Source organism: Strix aluco, chromosome W (genome assembly GCF_031877795.1).
Source record: "Strix aluco isolate bStrAlu1 chromosome W, bStrAlu1.hap1, whole genome shotgun sequence".
Lineage (NCBI taxonomy): Eukaryota > Metazoa > Chordata > Aves > Strigiformes > Strigidae > Strix > Strix aluco.
Genome location: NC_133970.1, coordinates 16381159 through 16401307, shown reverse-complemented (window position 1 = coordinate 16401307; position 20149 = coordinate 16381159). Strand labels below are relative to the sequence as shown.

Genomic DNA, 20149 nt, shown 5'->3' with positions numbered 1-20149 from the left:
GTCTGGCTGGGTGCAAGGGGTACACACTGTGTGTTGGGAGTAGGAAGGGGCTTTAATGTAAGGTTTGTGATAGACAGTAAACTGTTTGTTCATCAAATTCCATTAAAGATACTGGGAGCTCGTGACACGTTATTCCATAAACTATGTAAGCCTAAGCTTAATCTTAACTATTACATTGTGTAACGACTAACTGACTGCAAGTGCTTATCTAAGTTGAAATGCTGAAGCAAGGACTCCTATTGTGCAAAAGACTGAAAAGAGGGAAAAGGGAAGAAGGACAAAGGGGAGAAAGACAAAGAGAAGAAGGACAAAGGGGTAGTGTCTATACTCTATAAGATATAAACAAAAGCTTTGTGAGCCACTCTCAGGAAAGCAGGAAATACGAGGAATTGGTGACGCGAGGAAGACCCGGATGAAGTGACTCCCTAGCTGCAAAGTGCGCAGACGCAGAGTACGCCTCTCAGAGAGACCCGATACTGGAAGGCGGAGGATATAAAAAAGACGGACCCTCGGGAAGTGAGTGCGCGCCCTTGGTGGAGCAAGGACTCCCCGGCCGCCCAGCGCTGTTTTGCTTGTTGCCGCTTGCTAAGTAAACAATTGAAATTTTGATTGGCTCTGACTCACATCAATTTGAGAAATCTATTTATAACAAGGTTCATCTGCACAAGCATTGTGAAATGTTTTGTTCAACTTAAGTAAAACTCTTCTCCACTTCCTGCCTTAAAATCCAAGTTCTGACATCTGTGAAAAAATAACTTGGTGTTTTTGTTACTGTTTTAACTATAATTCTTGTACACAGCACACTGGCTGTTGAAAGGTCAGCTGAGTTGCCCTAAATGAAAAGCTGTGGATTTTATCTGTTATAGATTAAAAGTAATTTAGTGGGAAATAACCACTTCTCAATTTTTAGTGATCAATAATAAATTTATTGGCAAGCGGCGAGTGAGCAAAACAGCGCTGGGTGTGCCGGGAGTCTCTGCTCTACCAGGACACACACCTGACCCGGCAGAACCGAGTCCCTTTATAGTGTAGGCTTCATCCATATTCATGATGGGCGTACCCTGAGGGGTCTGCAAAGGTGTAAACAAGTTTTCCCGGGCTTTTCTCAGGTTTTCGGGGGCTTTTCTCAGGTTTCAGCAGGCTTGTCTCAGGTTTCCGTCACAGAAGGGGGGATGACTCAGCACAAGTGTTTTTGTAGTGGCTTGAAGATGGGGGCCATTTTAGCTCCCTTCTAACAACTGATTTTAACAATAGAAACTATAGACATATATCTTATTTCTTATTTACATAAGAGAATTACAAAACTGTTCGGCCACAACATCCTGACTACAACTTCTTTTTCCCCTTGAGATTTGAATAACAAATACCATATATGTTTTATTACAATTCCCCCCTTTTCTTTTAACTAATTTTGTTTTTCAAATCTCCTTAACACATCACAGACTTGTTAAATATACATGGTCCGAAAGTTAACCCAATTAATAATAACACTAGGGGTTTCATAAAATGGAGGTTTAACATCAAAATTGCGATTCCTCCCACAGCCCAAATGACCACTATAGTGAGGAGAGTTGGTGGGTTCATCTTCCAATTACTAGCTAATTGTACAAACGTGTCCCCTTTCTGTCTTGCGACAGGATTTGCATGCTCAGATCTTTTCCTTCCCCATGCTTTCCAGTTCTCCTTGCCACAACAATCACCTGAACTGGTTGCTTCGAGGCCTTTCTTATTTTCCCCTCTCCATACGTCTCTGCCTCCTCCGCCTACTCCATTCATTCCTTAGAGCAGCGGGGCTTTCCATCTTCTCGGCAGCAGTCGTATTCTGTGGGGTTAGGGTCTTGTTATCGACACCTTAACGCCTCCCAGTTCCAGGCTTTCACTTGTGGGATCGTACAGGGCACTTGGAGTATTTGGAATTTGCAAAGAGTTTGTACTATATTCACGTTATGGGGCTTAGGTTCATTGGTATGCACACAATTTTTCCTGTTGATGACTGGTTAATTTTCTTTCTCTTTTATAGCACTGGTCACAGTATTCCTTTGGGGAATAGCCGTGGACGCAGTGCGCCCACCAACTTTCCTCACAAGTAGTGCATTTAAAACACACAAAAGGATAACAAACACAGTTAGGGGTTTTACAAAATTCATTTAGTCCTTCTTCCTTCGCAACACTAGTTTCAGATCTCCTGATGTTTCAGCTACTTCCCAGTGATCAGGCGTTAAGGGTCCTTTCACTCTGGTAGCATGAGTCCATCCCTTTTCAGCAGTCCGGACAGCAGTCTCTGTTGTGAGTATAACAAGAAACGGTCCCTCCCAACGAGGGGTAAGAGAGGATTCTTTCCAAGTTTTTATTAACACCTTGTCTCCAGGTCTTATGGAGTGCATACAAATTTCTAATGGAGGTCTCTGTACTACCATCCCTTTTTTGCGTAGTTCTTTTCTCCTATTCATGAGGTTTATTAAGTATGGTTGCAAATTGTCTTTTTCCAATACTGGGTGATCAGTGGGAAATTCCATATCATAGGGCATACCATATAGCATTTCAAACGGGGATATTCCAGTATCAGTTCGGGGCTGGGTCCGGATATTCAGAAGTGCTAGGGGTAAACACTTAACCCAAGACATCTTTGTTTCTAACATTAATTTGGTAAGTTGTTTCTTGATTTCTCCATTCATTCTTTCTACTTTTCCTGAGCTTTGTGGATGCCAGGGAGTGTGGAATTCCCACTTGGTCCCCAGGGAATTCAATGTCTCTCTGATTATTTTAGACAAAGTGGGGACCCCTGTCCGAATCGATTACTTCCATATTTCCATACCTAGGGATGATGTTTTCTAAGACTATTTTTTTTACCACAGTATTTGTTGTAGCTCGAGTGGTGGGAAAGGCCTCCACATAATGAGTGAGATGATCTACCAATACTAGGAGGTATTTGTACCGTCCTACTTTTGGTAGTTCTGTAAAATCGATTTGAATTCTTCCAAATGGTCTGTATGCCACATCCCGTCCCCCTTGAATCTTTTCTCTTAATTGGTGCTTATTAATTTTCTGGCACGTTAAACAGCTTTTTATTATTTCCTTAGCAACATTATAAATCTCTATGCACATGTATTTAATAGCAAACTGGTCTACCAATGCTTGTACTCCCCAGTGAGTTTTAGTATGGAAATCCTTCATAACTCTCCAAGCCATTGCCTTCGGGAGAACCTTCCTCCCATCAGGTAATTCCCATTCCCCTTGTTTTTCATTAATTCCCATTTGTTTCAATTTTTCTTTCTCTTGGTTAGTAAACGTGAATCCTAATTTGGTGGGGTCTGTTCTTTCGTTTGTGTTTGATTCTGTTACCATCAATGCTAGTAGTGCAGCCCGTTTTGCCTCTTGATCAGCTAGAATATTTCCCCTGATCTGTAGTGAGGTTCCCTGTTGGTGTCCTCTTATATGCACTACTGCTATTTTCTTAGGACCTCTTAATGCTTGGAGAGTCTGGATAATTAGAGACTCATGTATTAGCCCTTTTCCTTGTGAATTAATGAGTCCCCTTTCTTCCCAAATTTTTCCAAAAGTGTGAATTACTCCAAAGGCGTACTTAGAGCCTGTATAAATGGTTCCCTCTTTTTCCTTTAAAATCTGTAACGCTCTTAGTACTGCATATAGTTCACAAGCTTGAGCCGACCAGCTAGGACTCAGTGGTCCTGATTCTACTACCTCTAGGGTGGGGTTCCACTAATAATTGCATAACCTGATTTTCTTTTTCCTTCTACCACTCTAGAGGATCCATCCACAAACAGCTTTTCCCCTTCTTCTAATTCTGTTTCTTCTAAGTCTGGCCTGATTTTTGCCTGTTCTTCAATGGTATGGAGGCAATTATGGTTTAAACTTTCGCTTGGCTCCCCATATAGGAATTGTGCTGGGTTTTGAAGACTAGTTACTTCAATCTCTAACTTTGGTGAGTGTATTAATATTCCTTCATATTTGAGGAGCCTGGCGTCTGTTATCCATTTGTCCGCTTTTTGTTGAAGCACTCCCCTAATGTTATGAGGAGTCAACACCTTCAGATTCCCCCCAAATGTAATTTTATTAGCCTCTTCTACTAACAAGGCCACTGCCACTATCGCCTGGAGGCATGTTGGCCATCCCCTACTTACGGGGTCTAACAATTTAGATATGTATCCCACAGGCTTCCTTTTCCCAGCCCATTCTTGGGTTAATACCCCAAATGCCGTGCCATCTTCAGTATTGGCAAATAAATAAAAGGGCCTTCTTATATCTGGTAAACTCAATACTGGAGCGTTGACTAAGTCAGTTTTTAATTTTTCTAATTTTTCCTCATCGTCTGGGATCCATTTAAGCAACCCGTCTTTTGTTAATTTCTGGTATAAAAATTTAACTTTTGTACTATAATTTTCAATCCATTGTCTACAGTACCCCAGTAGTCCAAGGAGCTGCCTAACCTGTCGTTTGTTTTTGGGAGCCTGGAGAGAAAGAATTCCATTTACCCTCTCTGGGTCTAATTTCTTGCTCCCTTTACTAATCCAGTGACCTAAATACTTCACCTCTTCTTCTACAAATTGCAATTTAGATTTGGATACTTTTAATCCTTGGAGGCTTAAGAAATTTAACAACTTAATGCTTTCCTTTCGTACCATCTCTGGGTTGCCTCCTGCTAACAGAAGGTCATCTACATATTGTACTAAAGTAACACCTTCCCCCAAGTTATAATCTTTTAAGATGTGTTCGAGGGCTTGTCCAAAGAGGTTAGGGGACTCAGTAAAACCCTGAGGCAAAACTGTCCACCTCAGCTGTTGTTTCCTAAAGGTATCTGGGTCTTCCCATTCAAAAGCAAAATAATTTCTACACTCCTCTTTTAGAGGACATGCCCAAAAAGCATCTTTCAAGTCTATTACGCTATACCACTGATTTTCAGGATTCAATTGACTAAGTAAAGTATGGGGGTTCGCCACTACAGGAAATCTGGTTACAGTTCTTTTGTTGATTTCTCTTAAGTCATGCACTAATCTATAACTCCCATCTGCCTTCTTAACGGGCAATATTGGAGTATTAAAAGGTGACATACAAGGTTCTAATAGCCCCTGATTAAGGAGTCTCTCTATTTCAGGCTTTAAGCCTCTCCTGCCTTCTTGCGGTAAGGGATACTGTTTGATTCTAGTCGGGATCTCTGGGTTCCTAATGGTGACTTCAAAGGGGGTGATATCCAATCTACCCACTGTCTCTGGGGTATACCATACTTCTGGGTTAATCTTTTCTTCATCCGCCACTGTGAGGGGGCATAATCTGACTTTGAGTTCTCTTTCTTCTACTTCCAGATTAATTCCCAATTCTATAATCAGATCCCGTCCAAGTAAATTATAATCTGCTTCTGGTAATAATAAAAATGTTCCAATCACATATTTGCATTTTGATTCAACAATCACATCATGAAGAACCGGGGCCTCAAACGGTTCACCTTTAGCCCCTATTACACTGATTTTTTTCTGATGATACTTTACAGCCTGGAGGCAGAGCCTGAATGGTAGATCTTTCGGCTCCTGAGTCCACAAGGAACTCTACCTCTTGTCGCTGAGGACCCACTTTAAGTTTTATCAAGGGCTCTTTGTTCTTTGAGTTCCCAGCACATAGAGTTCCTGACCCCACTAATCTTCAGAAAACATTTTCTCATCTTGGATTCTCCTCCAGCAAACCTTCTTCACATGCCCCTTCCTTTTGCAATAAAAACATTCCACTTCCTTCATATTAAAGCAGGCAGAACCATTCAATGAATGAAAATCTCTGATCCCAAAGAAACCATAGTCTCCAGGTAATCATCACATAAAACATCCATGTTCTGCACAGCTTTATTACATGCAGGCACTGGGGAATGCACAGAACAGTTTTCAGGCTAAAATAATGCAGTTTGCTGCATGTTTGAGTTGTTACACACTCTGCATTGCCTCCTCTCAACCTGAAACTCCTACTCCTGGGTCTAGACATTTAGAGCAAGGGCAGTTTAAATCTACCGAGACTGTTGCCCATGTACTTCCAGATGCAATCAAATAAAGCATCTGGGCAGCTATACCACACACGCAGTGCGCGGTGTTTACATAGCACATCACAAATTACAAAACTGGTAAGCTCTAGGCCATGGCCTGTGAGGAGAAAGTCTGCAAAGGGCACAGCAGCATCCTCCTTCTTTGGAAAAGACACAACATTTATGAGCTGTCTAGTCAGTGTGCTACAATTATGTCAGTTCCCCATCTTTTGGCTAAGAAGTACAAACCAGATTAGCAGCTCCAAAAGAATGTGGTCTGGGGGCAAATTAGCTTGAACTTGGCTCCCCAGCCCATATACCTGCCTGTATGCTAGAACCCTGATTCTTTTTTTTTTTTTTTTTTTTTTTTTTTCTCTTCCAACTCCTGCCAATGATGTAAGAGAGCTGCCTGCTTGAAGAACAGGCAGCCAGATTAAGCTGCAGATCTGCTCACTTTTTTCCCTCTTGGACTATTGCTTTCACTCTGATAATGTTTTACTCCGATTTTCTTATTTAAATTGATTCATCACTGTTAAGAAAAAAAAAGCTGCTGAAGCTAGCCAAGGGCTTGTATCTATCACAGTATCTTTTGATCCTTGTCTACAGTCCTTAAAATACCAAGAGGATAGAAAGTTCTAAGCTGTCACCTTCTGATCACCAAGTCAAGCAGGCAAAGGTATACTGAATAATAAACGAGTTATGAAGAGGTGAAACAACATTTAAATAGATCATTATCTGGGTATCCAAACTGGTAACGAGAACAATACCACCACTTCAAGTAGGAATCCACCTAAACTTTCTGAGCTTCTCTCAGCAATTCCTCTCCCTTGCCAATCTTCTATCTTTTCTAGCTTCTTCCTAATATTTGCCCAGGACTTAGCCACAAACTGAGTCTTTAATAATGCCTGCCCCACAGGGGTGGCAGGATCTATTCCTGAGTACAACTGTTATTAATATTCTGCCCTTGGGGAACTGACTCTCTTAATTCCTTGAATTATGATAATTCTTAAATTTGCCATGTGGGTTTGGTGGCCTGGGTCTTGATTATTCCAGTTGGGTTTTACCAACAGCCACTTCTGATCTGCTGTGGGACCCACTTGATGTTGCTGGTCCCAAAGTCTTATACCTGCCCTCCTGATCATATCTCGTTCCTCCATAGTAAATAGAATTCCTAGGATAGATTGTAATTTATCCCAGGTATATAAATCTGGGCCAAGAAACTGGTCCACCTGTTTGGCTACACCAAGCGGGTCCTCTAATAAGTTCCCCATTTCTTTTTTAAAAATCTCTCACATCTCCAGTGTTGAGGGGTGTTATAGACTATCTTGCCAAAATGATGCAAGTTAGGACAAATTAAATTTCAATTATTTATTTTAGCAAGCGGCAATAAGCAAAACAGCGCTGGGCGGCCGGGGAGTCCCTGCTCCACCAACGGCGCGCACTCACTTCCCGAGGGTCCATCTTTTTTATATCCTCCGCCTTCCGGTATCGGGTCTCTCTGAGAGGTGTATCCTGCGTCTGCGCACTTTGCAGCTAGGGGGTCGCTCCATCCGGGTCTTCCTCACGTCACCAGCTTCTCGTATTTCCTACTTTCCTGAGAGTGGCTCACAAAGTCTTTGTTTATATCTTACAGAATATAGACACTACCTCCTTTTTTTTCTTCTTCTTCTTCCCTTTGTCTTTCTCCCCTTTGTCCTTCTTCCCTTTCTCCCTCTTTTCAGTCTTTTGCCTAGTAGGAGTCCTTGCTTCAGCATTTCAACTTAACTATTACACTGTGTAACGACTAACTGACTGTAAGTGCTTATCTAAGATTAAGCTTAGGCCAACATAGTTTATGGAATAACATGTCACGAGCTCCCAGTATCTTCAATGGAATTTGATGAACAAACAGTTTACTGTCTATCACAATCCCCCCTTTTTCTTTTTATCATTTTGTTCATCAAATCGTTGCAATTCTTGTTGACTTAACAGGAGAGTTTTTTTCAATTTAAAGTCATCATCTAATTGATTGTTTTTGGCTTTAATGAGTATTGGACGGGTGACAGACATCAGATATGTTACCCGTTGCATCATTCTCCAAGTTATGACATATAATATTATTGACAAAGTCAAACTGATTAAGATTAATATCAAGAGAACCACAATGGGGTGACACAACTTGTTCAAGATGCCTGTAGCAGTAGGTGATCATCCAAAAAGGGTGTCCCACCAGTTATGTTCTGCATTCTTTTTTGCTCTTTCCAAGACTCGGTGTATTTCTTCCACATTGTGATGAACAGTTATTAGAGTTTTCTGTCCGTTTTCTCTAACTTTCTCTAAAATTCTAACTAAGTCTTTGTGTTGAAGTAACTGCTTAACCAAAGTGAGGTTCATTCCAATGGGTGTAGGTTGTAGATTATGTATTAATGTATAATTGGATTGCAGGAGTTGGTAAGACGTGACCGGGGCTAAATAGGAAAAGTCACATTCGATTACCTTTGTGAAGTTGTAAACACAGAGATTTGAATAATTTTTTGTTTCTATTATGATCTTGTCTACGGTTAAGAATTCACAAACCGTCCTCAAACATACACAACCTTCGCCAATATATATAAGTACTGTTTTAGGATTTTCATTGGGATGGACCTCAAAGTGACAAATATTTTGTTCGGTATCTAAACAAATATCTTGTGCCTCAATTGCATTGCCTTCACAAATGAATCCTTGTTGTTCCCGTACAATGCAGGACTCTAGATTGACAGTTTGCCATTTTTCGTTTACCTTTCGGGCCCATACTCTATGCTCAGAAGGATAGAGTATGGTTCCGTTGTGATTCAGCCCTAATGCAATGATAGGATAAATTTGGTATATGGTGGCATTGTAAATAGTGAGTATAAAGGTAGTAGTTGTGTTTGTGATGGGGTCATAGGTAAAGTTTACCAGGTTCCACCAGGATTGGAGTTTCTTTTCAAAATTAGTAGCACTGTCCCAAATTATTCTTCGAATTTCAGTAGGAAGAATACCTTCTTCACCTTCTCTTATAATTGAGGCAGCTATCGACTGCATCTATATTTGAGCCTGGATGCAGCTGAGAGCTAAAGAGAGGTTATTTTGGAGCACACTGAGTGCATCTGTAATCAATTCATGATCCTTTATATTTACCTTTTCCCCTTTTGGTAATATATTCGACAACAGCCACTGGTTAGCCCCCAAAGTCAATAAGGAAGATCGCAAAGGCCTTTGTATATTAGTTAAATCACTAATTGAGGTAGCCAATTTGTTCATTATCACCTCCGAATCAATACTATTTAAAACTCCCAATCCTGTTCCCAAAGTACCGGTTAAGTCTCTCTGCGTTCTTTTTGTGTGAGGAGTTTGTTTTTGCAGCCAGGTTGTCCATCCCTCGTAAGAAGTCTTTAGGAAAGGTGAACATGCTGGCTGAATATTTGAAACATTATTTTGTATTAACAATTCAACTTGTTTGAGAGACCACGCCGGGTTAAACAGCATTTGTTGTTTACCTGTATTTCTAATTGCATATGGTCCAATTTTAAAAATTCTTGGGCTAAGCACGACTGTTGGTTGTGTTGGAACAGTATGAGTAGTCTGAGTAGTCTCTTTGGGAGCGTGGGTTGTGGTTGTTGTAGTTTCCTCCTGTATATTCAATGGAAATCGGAAAGATATAGCTTGATCTCCTGACCTGGTCCCTCCCAAACAAACTATGGACACCGGTTGGGTTGCAGTAAATGCATACCAACAGGTTTCCGACTCACAACGGGTTTGAGCTATTTTAGATTCCGTTTTGTCTCTGATAACGATTTGAGTAAAAGGGGGCTGACGGACGGTTTGAATTAAAGGGTGTCGACTTATTATCACATTTACATTGAATACTCTGCAGCCTATCTGTATCTCATCTCCTTTTTTAGTTGTCCAGGTATGGGATGAATTCTCCCATTTATATGTTTGGAGTGTTAGGTTATTGCTTAGTATGGCAGTTGCTAACTCTGTCCCATACAAATCTGCATCCATACTTCCTGTATGTCCATAATAAGCATCTGTCCAAGGCCATATAATTTGATTAGTTAGGGTATGTTCAAAAGGTTGGTGGGATTGGTTAGTCGTTCTAGCCCATCCTGGTAGTGTATTCATTGTAGCTAATACACCTAGCCAGACTATCCAATAGCTCCAATAGAAGGCTGACGGGATTCTATAGATTTGCATATTTTTTCTTAGTCTCTTTTGTATCGGGGTGTCTGACACTCTCGTCTGGCCCTTCTCCCTCAGAGGTCCTTTTTTCTTCAGAGTAGGGCAGTAAAGTTTTCCCCACTTTGATACGTCTCTGCCTCCTCTGCCTACTCTGTTGCTTAGAGCAGCAGGGTGTTCCATCTTCTCGGCAGCAGCCGTATTCTTCAGGGGTACGTTTGCCTCTACTCCGGGACACATAGGTCTCCCAGTTTTTATCTTTGACCTCGGGTTCACGACAGGGGACCCAGAGGATGTGCTTTCTACAGATCACCCTTAGGATCTGAGAGTGTTATTGAGTAGGCCAATTAGAGTGAGTGCACTCTCTTTAGTAAATATTTTCTACCAAGTTTTAGAATCTCCAGTTTTAGGGCCTGATTAGTTAATCGCTGTTCTCGTTAATAACACTGATTACAACTAGACCGAAGATTTATTCCATGTGCATTATGAATCCCCCAGCCTTCTTTACATACATTACACTTTACACTTTATGCATATAAAAGGAAAACAAATATAAGTTTCAATTGGACAAAAATATCAGGGTCTCACTCATCGAGTCCTTCGTAGGTTCTTATCTCACAATGTGTAGAGAGTTCTTTCAGGTTTTCCGAAGGGTGACTCGTAGATCCCCAGGAGGGCTGGTCACTTTCCAGGCCGGATCCTGTATAGGTCCCTTTACTCGGCTTGCGTGTGTCCACCCCTTCTCAGCAGTCCGAACAGCAGTTTCTGTAGTGATAAGAGCAACATAGGGTCCTTCCCAACGGGGGGTCAAAGAAGATTCTTTCCATGATTTGATTAGTACTTTATCTCCTGGTTGGATTTGATGCATGGTCACATCCAATGGAGGCCTTTGTACTACCATCCCCCGAGCCTGTAGTTGTTTTCTCCTTGCCATTAGCTGTATCAGGTAGGACTTTATCTTTAATTCTTCAAGTTGGGGGTGATCCGGTGGCATTTCTAAATCATAGGGCATCCCATATAGCATTTCAAAGGGAGAGATCCCTACATCGGTCCGAGGCTGGGTTCTGATGTTTAACAAGGCTAAGGGGAGACATTTTACCCATGACATTTTGGTTTCCAACATTAACTTGGTAAGCTGCTTTTTTATTTCTCCATTCATACGTTCAACTTTCCCTGAGCTCTGCGGATGCCATGGGGTGTGGTATTGCCACTGTGTACCCAGGGCAGCCAAAGTCTCTCTGGCTACTCTGGATACAAAGTGTGGACCTCTATCTGAGTCTATTGCTTCTATTGCTCCATACCGAGGTATAATTTCTTCAAGTAATATCCTTGTTACCATGTGAGCTGTGGCTCGAGCTGTGGGAAAGGCTTCTACAAATTGAGTTAAATGATCTATAATTACTAATAAGTATTTATACCTCCCCACCTTTGGTAATTCGGTGAAGTCTATTTGTATTCTTGCAAAAGGTCTATGAGCCAATTCTCGCCCCCCATATATTTGTTTTCTCATTTGATGTTTATTTACTTTTTGACAAACGAGACATTCTCCTATCACTCGTTTGGCTATATCATATATCCCAATGCACATGTATTTAGTTGCAAATTGATTCACTAATGCCTGAGTTCCCCAATGAGTGTTTTTATGGAATTGCTGCATTATCTTGGTAGCTATGGGTTTTGGGAGAACTTCTCGGCCGTCCGGGAGTTCCCATTTTCCATTAGCTTTCTGTTTAATCCCCATTTGATTTAATTTTGCTTGTTCTTGAACAGTAAAACTTAAAAGTTCATAGGATTTTCCATGGAAAAAGCACCACTTAAACCCTGGTCTTTCACATACACATTCTATACCGTCTACTCCGTATTCTTTCCAGCAACCATAACAGGGGAGGTAATTATCTCCACAATTAACACACCGCTTTCTGTCCTCTATTGGATCATCCAAGTCCAGTGCTGATAGCGCTGCTCTCTTTGCCTCTTGATCAGCAAGGTTATTCCCCCGTACTAAAGGATTTAGCCCCCTCTGGTGTCCCTTTAAGTGTACTACCGCAATTTCGCTGGGCCCTCGTATAGCTTGCAAAATTTGTGATATTAACTCCTGATGTACTAGGCCCTTCCCCCGAGAATTGATTAAACCTCTTTCTTCCCATATTTTCCCAAAGGTATGTACTATTCCGAAGGCATATCTAGAATCAGTGTATATAGTTCCCACTTTTCCATTTAGTAATTGTAAAGCCTTTAATATTGCATATAATTCACATGCCTGTGCTGACCAGCTGGGACTCAAGGGTCCTGATTCTATCACCTTAAAAGTTTTTCCATCAATTATGGCATACCCTGATTTTCTTTTCCCTTCTACCACTCGAGAGGATCCATCTACAAATAATTTTTCTCCTTTCCCTAATTCCTCCTCTTCCAAATCTGGTCTTATCTTAGTCTGCTCCTCGATGTTACGGAGGCAATCATGAAAAAGATCTTGACTAGGTTCTCCATACAAAAATTGGGCTGGATTTTGTAACGATGTTGTTTCAAGGGTCAGGTGGGGGGACGTAATGAGGATTGCCTCATATTTTACTAGTCTAGCATCGGTTATCCATTTTTCTGCTTTTTGCTGTAACACACCTCTAATATTATGGGGTGATAGTACCCTTAATTCACTACCAAAAGTTATTTTATGCGCTTCCTCAATTAACAAAGCGGCTGCCACCACGACTTGTAGGCACGTAGGCCATCCTTGACTTACGGGGTCCAGTAATTTTGAAATATATGCTACTGGTTTCTTTTTTCCTGCCCATTCCTGGGCTAATACTCCAAATGCAGTTCCTTCCTCTGTGTTGACAAATAAGAAAAATGGTCTTTTCAGGTCGGGCAAGCTCAGAACAGGAGCATTTACTAATTCAGTTTTTAGTTCTTTTAACCGTTGATCATCTTCCTGAGTCCATTTTAATAATCCATTTTTAGTTATTTTGGTGTATAAAAACTTTACTTTTCCACTATACCCTTCGATCCACTGCTTACAATATCCAAATAGCCCTAATAGCTGCCGGACTTGTTTTTTAGTTTTTGGACTTGGTAGGGAAAGTATCCCTTTCACCCTTTCTGGATCCAATTTCTTAGTTCCTTGACTTAATCGATGCCCTAAGTATTTAACTTCCTTTTCAACAAATTGCAATTTGGATTTTGACACTTTCAGTCCCTTTAAGTTCAGGAAATTTAACAACTTGATGCTTTCTTCCCGAACCTTTTCCTCATCCTCCCCTGCTATTAAAAGATCATCTACATACTGGATTAGGGTAAGGGTATCTCCTATCTGGTAATCCTTCAAAATTTGTTCTAAAGCTTGCCCAAACAGGTTTGGGGATTCAGTGAAACCTTGGGGTAGGACTGTCCACCGGAGTTGAGTTTTCCTGTGGGTGTCTGGGTCCTCCCACTCAAAAGCAAAATAGTTTCTACACTCCTCTTTTAAGGGACATGCCCAGAAAGCGTCCTTCAAGTCTATTACACTGTACCACCGGTCGTTCGGGCCTAATTGACTTAAGAGAGTGTGTGGGTTAGCTACTACAGGGAATCTAGTTACAGTCCTTTTGTTAATTTCCCTTAGGTCATGGACTAATCTGTACCCCCCATCCGCCTTCTTGACAGGTAAAATGGGAGTATTAAAAGGGGACATGCAGGGTTCCAATAATCCCTGCTTTATTAATCTCTGAATTTCTGGTTTTAATCCTTGCCTTCCCTCCAGAGGTATGGGATATTGCTTAATCCTCACCGGTACTTCAGGATCCTGGATGGTTACCATAAAAGGTTCAACATTCAGTTTTCCCACCGTATCCGGAGTGTACCACACTTCAGGGTTGATTTTAGTCTCATCTTCAACCCGTAGGGGGCATAGTTTGATTTCAAGTTTGTGTTCTGTTACTTCCAAACTAATTCCTAATTCAATCATTAGATCTCTCCCCAGTAGGTTATAATCTGCCTCAGGTACTAACAATAAGGATCCCACCCCCACTTTAGAATCTGTTTCAAGGAGTACATCTTTAATTACCGGTACTCCGAATGGTTCTCCTTTCGCCCCAACTACTTGTACTTTTTCTGATGAAATCTTACATCCTTGGGGCAATGATTGAACAGTAGACCTCTCCGCTCCTGAATCTACTAAAAATTCTACCTCCTGTTGCTGAGGACCTACTTTTAACTTTATCAAGGGCTCAGTTCATTCTCGGGTCCCCAGCAAATAGAGCCCCTGACACCCCTAATCTTCTTTAAACATTCTCTCATCCATCATTCTCCTTCTGCAGCTCTTCTTTGTGTGACCTTTTCTTCCGCAATAAAAGCAGACAATACTCCCTTTTTCTCTCTCTCTCTCTGGTTCCTTTGATCTATAGCTTGTTCTTTGACCTTCTTGTTTTCTCCCAGCACTGTTCACTCTCTGTCCTTCCCTTATCGCAGCTACCATCATTCTGGTATGTTTCTTTTGAGTCTCGTCCTCCCTTCGGACATAGACTTTCTGTGCTTCTCTCAGTAATTCATCCAACCCCCGATCCTGCCAATCTTCTATTTTTTCTAGCTTCTTTCTAATATCTATCCATGCTTTTGCCACAAATTGTGTCTTTAACAATGCCTGTCCCACTGGGGTATTAGGGTCTAGTCCTGAGTAAAGCTGAAGATTTTTCCTCAGTCTCTCTAACCACTCAGTAGGAGTTTCATCCTTTTTCTGATGTTCACTAAAGGCTTTGTTTATATTTTGTCCTCTAGGGACTGATTCCCTTATACCCTGGATTACAATCGTCCTCAGGTCTTGCATATGACCTCTATCGATTTCATTTTGATTATTCCAATTAGGTCGATTTAGAGGCCATTTTACATCTGCTGCCGGACCTTGCTGATGCTGTTGGTCCCAAATTCTCATTCCTGCTCTCCTGATCATATCCCTTTCTTCAACAGTGAATAGTATAGCCATTATGGCTTGTATTTCATCCCAGGTATAGATGTTTGGTCCTAAAAACTGATCCACCCGCTCCGCCACACCTATGGGATCCTCCAATAGATTCCCCATCTCTTTTTTAAATTCTCTGACGTCCCCTGAATTAAGAGGGACAGTCACATATCCCATGCCAGGCTGGGGTCCCCCCATCGCAACCTCCCTTAGGGGGTACAAGCCACTATCACCCCACCCCATTCTAGTTTGACTACGGGTTATTCGTCTCGGTTCTTTCGGGGATTCAGGTGGGGAGTCTGAATTCTCTGGGTCCTCCGGCGCAGTCGGAGGAGGTGAAGGCGCCGGAGGTGGGGGTGGAGGTATGTAAGGAGGAGGAGAGGTGGGAGGTTCGTCCTCATCACGTACCTTCTTTTTCTTAACTTTTTTCTTTTAGAGGATATAGATTTATTCGGGTATCTGATGCTATCCATACCTGTGCATATTCACTCTCCTCTAAATTAAAGGGTTCCCTTGAGTTGACATAAATGTTTAGGGCTTGGCAGACCCATTCTTCAAAGGACCCAAAAACAGGCCAATAGAGATGATCGCCTCTGATTTGTTTCCCTCCCCAAACTTCCATACAATAATAAATCATTTTTGCTTTGTCCTTACCCCGCCTAGAGGGGTAATCTTCCCAATGGTTTAACATCAAGCCTAAAGGGCTATCTGGTGGTATTTGGGGGTACCTCACCTCGGGTCCCAAATCACCCATGGGATCAGAAGGCTTGCTTTTCTTCTGTCCCATCTTCCGGAGCGCCTTCACACACTCACACAATTCGCTTCCCCCTTTTCGTGACCCAGTCCCTCGCGGGATATGGGAACTGCACTACCGAGGGGTCCGCACTCGCTTCGCCCTGCTGGGCGTCTCACACACCACGCTCCGGGAAACCCAACCCCAACCGAACGGTAACCGGCCTATACTCACGCAACCCTGCGTCTTCGTCCGGGGCTTCGTGCACAAAGATTACGGGGTTACCGGTATTTTTTTTTTGCTTGTTGCCGAGTTTTGGAGTTCGTCGGTAGAGGGCGTGATGTGATAGCACTCAGCCGGGGCCGCTGAACTCAGCGGGGCGCGCCTCCCCGTATGGGGCTTCCCACCAGATTGCCTCTATCCGAGTCACGGCACCAATTTTGTTATAGACTATCTTGCCAAAATGATGCAAGTTAGGACAAATTAAATTTCAATTATTTATTTTAGCAAGCGGCAATAAGCAAAACAGCGCTGGGCGGCCGGGGAGTCCCTGCTCCACCAAGGGCGCGCACTCACTTCCCGAGGGTCCGTCTTTTTTATATCCTCCGCCTTCCGGTATCGGGTCTCTCTGAGAGGTGTATCCTGCGTCTGCGCACTTTGCAGCTAGGGGGTCGCTCCATCCGGGTCTTCCTCACGTCACCAGCTTCTCGTATTTCCTACTTTCCTGAGAGTGGCTCACAAAGTCTTTGTTTATATCTTACAGAATATAGACACTACCTCCTTTTTTTTCTTCTTCTTCTTCACTTTGTCTTTCTCCCCTTTGTCCTTCTTCCCTTTCTCCCTCTTTTCAGTCTTTTGCCTAGTAGGAGTCCTTGCTTCAGCATTTCAACTTAGATAAGCACTTACAGTCAGTTAGTCGTTACACAGTGTAATAGTTAAGATTAAGCTTAGGCCAACATAGTTTATGGAATAACATGTCACGAGCTCCCAGTATCTTCAATGGAATTTGATGAACAAACAGTTTACTGTCTATCACAAGGGGAACAGCGACATACCCCGCTCTCGGTTCCCCTTGTGCCCCCACTCCTGGCACAAGCATTTCTCTAAGGGGGTATAATCTCCCTTCCTTAACTTTGCTTTGGGTAACCCGCTGAGGGGGTCCGGGAGATTCAGGGTCAGAATCATTGGTTACGAGTATGAGCGGGTTAGAAGGGGGGGGGTGGGGGGGGTGGGGTGGTGCTCAGCACAGAGCCCCCTCGAGACAGTTTACTGCAGCCTGTCTCTGAGCAGAAGCCTAAACGCTAATTTGGGGCCGCTCGGTGCCCCCTGCTCCAGCCCCAACCCCCACCCCGGGGCAGCTGGGTGCTCGGGACAAGCTCTCCCGGCTGGGGAGTGGGCAGCTCTGCCCCCCCCCTCCCCCACGCTGGGCCAGGCTCCGTGACACTGCTCCAGGGCTCGGCTTGGGCACGCTGCTCGGGTCGGGCGGTGGCGCCCCGGGAACAAGCCCTGTCCCAGCTGGAGCCAGCAGCGGGAGGAGTTCAGCTGCCTCTTCCCATGGATCCAGAGGGCTTGCTTTCCCTCTGTCCCATCTTCCAGAGTGCCACTCACTCGCACTCTGGGATTACCAACCCCAACCGAACGGATAACTGCACAAACGCAAATACTTACTCCTCCCCGGAGTCTTCGATCGGTCTTCGTGCACAAAATTTAAGGGGTTCTGCAGATTCTTTTGCTCACTCCCAAGTCCGAATTAAAAGGGGTTCGGATATCCAGCGTTTTGGCCACGAGATCCTCAGACTGGGGCTATCCGAAGATAGGGCGCCTCCCCTATCTGGGGTTTCGCACCAAAAGATCTGGATCCGAGTCACGGCACCAAATTTGTTATAGATTAAAAGTAATTTAGTGGGAAATAACCACTTCTCAATTTTTAGTGATCAATAATAAATTTATTAGCAAGCGGCGAGTGAGCAAAACAGCGCTGGGTGTGCCGGGAGTCTCTGCTCTACCAGGACACACACCTGACCCGGCAGAACCGAGTCCCTTTATAGTGTAGGCTTCATCCATATTCATGATGGGCGTACCCTGAGGGGTCTGCAAAGGTGTAAACAAGTTTTCCCGGGCTTTTCTCAGGTTTTCGCGGGCTTTTCTCAGGTTTCGGCGGGCTTGTCTCAGGTTTCCGTCACAGAAGGGGGGATGACTCAGCACAAGTGTTTTTGTAGTGGCTTGAAGATGGGGGCCATTTTAGCTCCCTTCTAACAACTGATTTTAACAATAGAAACTATATACATATATCTTATTTCTTATTTACATAAGAGAATTACAAAACTGTTCGGCCACAACATCCTGACTACAACTTCTTTTTCCCCTTGAGATTTGAATAACAAATACCATATATGTTTTATTACAGGGAGGAAGGCTCGTAGTCTTCCTCACCTTGTACTTTTCACCCCGTTCCTCGGAGCATGCACAGATTCTCCTAAATAATTTCTTGAACAACAAGAGTGGTCCAGGCCAGTTTACTCCCTCTATCTTATCTAAAAGCACTAGCATACTAGTTTCTACTGTCCATACATGGCTATCTGTACTCTGCAAAGACTCAGCTTGTTAGAACACATCTGCTTCCCAAGGACATGTCTCAACTGCTTTGTTTTGATGAACACAGTAGTCCTTGGTAAGCTTCCACAGAACAGTCAGGGCAAGCAGGATTATTAAGCAATATTCAGAAATCATTATAAGTTGCTAAAAGTAAATAAGTTGCAAAGCAGATGGTCAGTTCCCTGTATCACCACCCAGGCTGTGAAGGAGAAAAATTAAACAAAAAGGCTCAGGAATCAATATGAGGACAGGGAGGGGTCTTCTCACCCATTTAAACAGTCACAGGCAAAAAGACAGACTTGTTAGGCGAAGAAAAAACAAGAACATCACTTTAATTGAACACTAATAAAACCAACACTTAACAGAGAGAATGGGACAATGAGAAGCATTACCATATTTTAAAACAACCTCCCCCCACCCCTCCCTTCTTCCCGGGCCCAGCTTTTTTTTTGTTCCCATCTCTACTTTTTCCTCCAGCAGCGCAGGGGATGGGGGCTGTGGTCATTTCTCCACTTCTTCCTCCAAGGTGCGGGGAAAGCAGTCTTTTGTATTCTTCCCCCTGCTCCACCTGGCATCCCTCTCATGGGAGACAGTCCTCCACAAATTCTCTCTGCCGTGAGTTCTCCCTACAGGATGCATTCTTCTCGAGATGCTTTGGCATGGGACAACAGCGGGGGCTGCTTCTTCCCACAGAGTCCCGGCCTAGCGCAGCTGCCTGCTCTGGTTAGGGGTCCTCTATAAAAGGAACAAGCTTTAGAAAACTCTTTTCTCTTAGGATATTATTAATAGTGTGAGAAACTATGGACTAAGGTATTGTTTATTAAGATTTATGTTAAGCTCAAGGTAAAGTTAGACGACAGAAACCACTCATGCAAACAACCACTGGACGCCGCCTGTGTGAGATAAGATAACTGTAATCGCTCACACAAACTGAACCAGATACTGCTCATGCAAGATAACCACCAGATTTCCAGGAAGCGACAAGAAACAGGACAAGACAGCCCATATATGGATATATGAGTAAAAGATCAACTATGAGACAAAGAGGGAAGACTTCTTACTTCAGCCTCAACAAATACCAGGAGGCAGGAAACGACCCCCCTAACAACAACTGAAGCATGCGCGGAGTACCTCCACTACCTCATGAGCACGGAAGTAAAGATGTATAAAAAGGGGACTATTTGAACTACTCAGCACGGCAGTTGGCGGAGCGCAGACTCCCCTGCCGTCCAGCGCTGTCTTTGCTCATATTCTACTTGCTATAATTAATAAAGAGTGAATTATAGTCCATTGTGGTCTCAATTTATAACAATTCCTGGTGCCGTGACTCGGATAAGGAACGGTGGGCTTCTGTCCTCCGGGGAGGCGCCCCGCGGCAATCCGCGGCCCCGCGACTGACAGCCTACCTCAACCTTACCGACGAACCTAAATTCTAGAATAGTGAGCAAAGGAGAAAACCGGTAAAATCCCATAAAAATTCTGTGCACGGGAGTCCGGACGAAGACGCAGGACGCGTAAGTATATTGCGAATTTGCTCGCAGGTTTGCCGTTCGGGCGGGACTGGGTTTCCTGGAATATAACGAATGAGAGGTTCGATATACTGAACCAAGCGAGTGTGGACTCTTAAGTACTGCGTTTCCCATCTCCCGCGAGGGATTGGGCCAGGAACAAGGGGAGTGAGTGAGTG

At 43.2% G+C, this 20149-nt stretch overlaps 1 protein-coding gene and 1 long non-coding RNA gene across 2 annotated transcripts in view; one reads left to right on the top strand and one right to left on the bottom strand.

Annotated features, from left to right (window-relative positions):
* The window catches only part of LOC141917666 (uncharacterized), a 407503-nt gene extending 387758 nt beyond the window's left edge, over positions 1 to 19745 (top strand). The window contains exon 2 of the long non-coding RNA XR_012621393.1: positions 19258 to 19745. This is a non-coding gene — a long non-coding RNA (uncharacterized LOC141917666). The remainder of the gene's footprint in view (positions 1 to 19257) is intronic.
* On the bottom strand, positions 9068 to 16415 carry LOC141917832 (uncharacterized). Its single transcript, XM_074811421.1, has 2 exons — positions 16102 to 16415; positions 9068 to 10969 (listed from the first exon to the last, which is right to left on the bottom strand). Exon 2 carries the CDS (start codon positions 10442 to 10444, stop codon positions 9068 to 9070), a length of 1377 nt encoding a protein of 458 aa, XP_074667522.1. The 5' UTR covers positions 10445 to 10969; positions 16102 to 16415.
* Positions 19746 to 20149: the final 404 nt, after the last annotated feature.

What these genes read in the sequence shown, in the direction of transcription:
- LOC141917832 (XM_074811421.1), bottom strand. Translation starts at nt 10,444, where the DNA reads ATGTGTCCCGGAGTAGAGGCAAACGTACCCCTGAAGAATACGGCTGCT.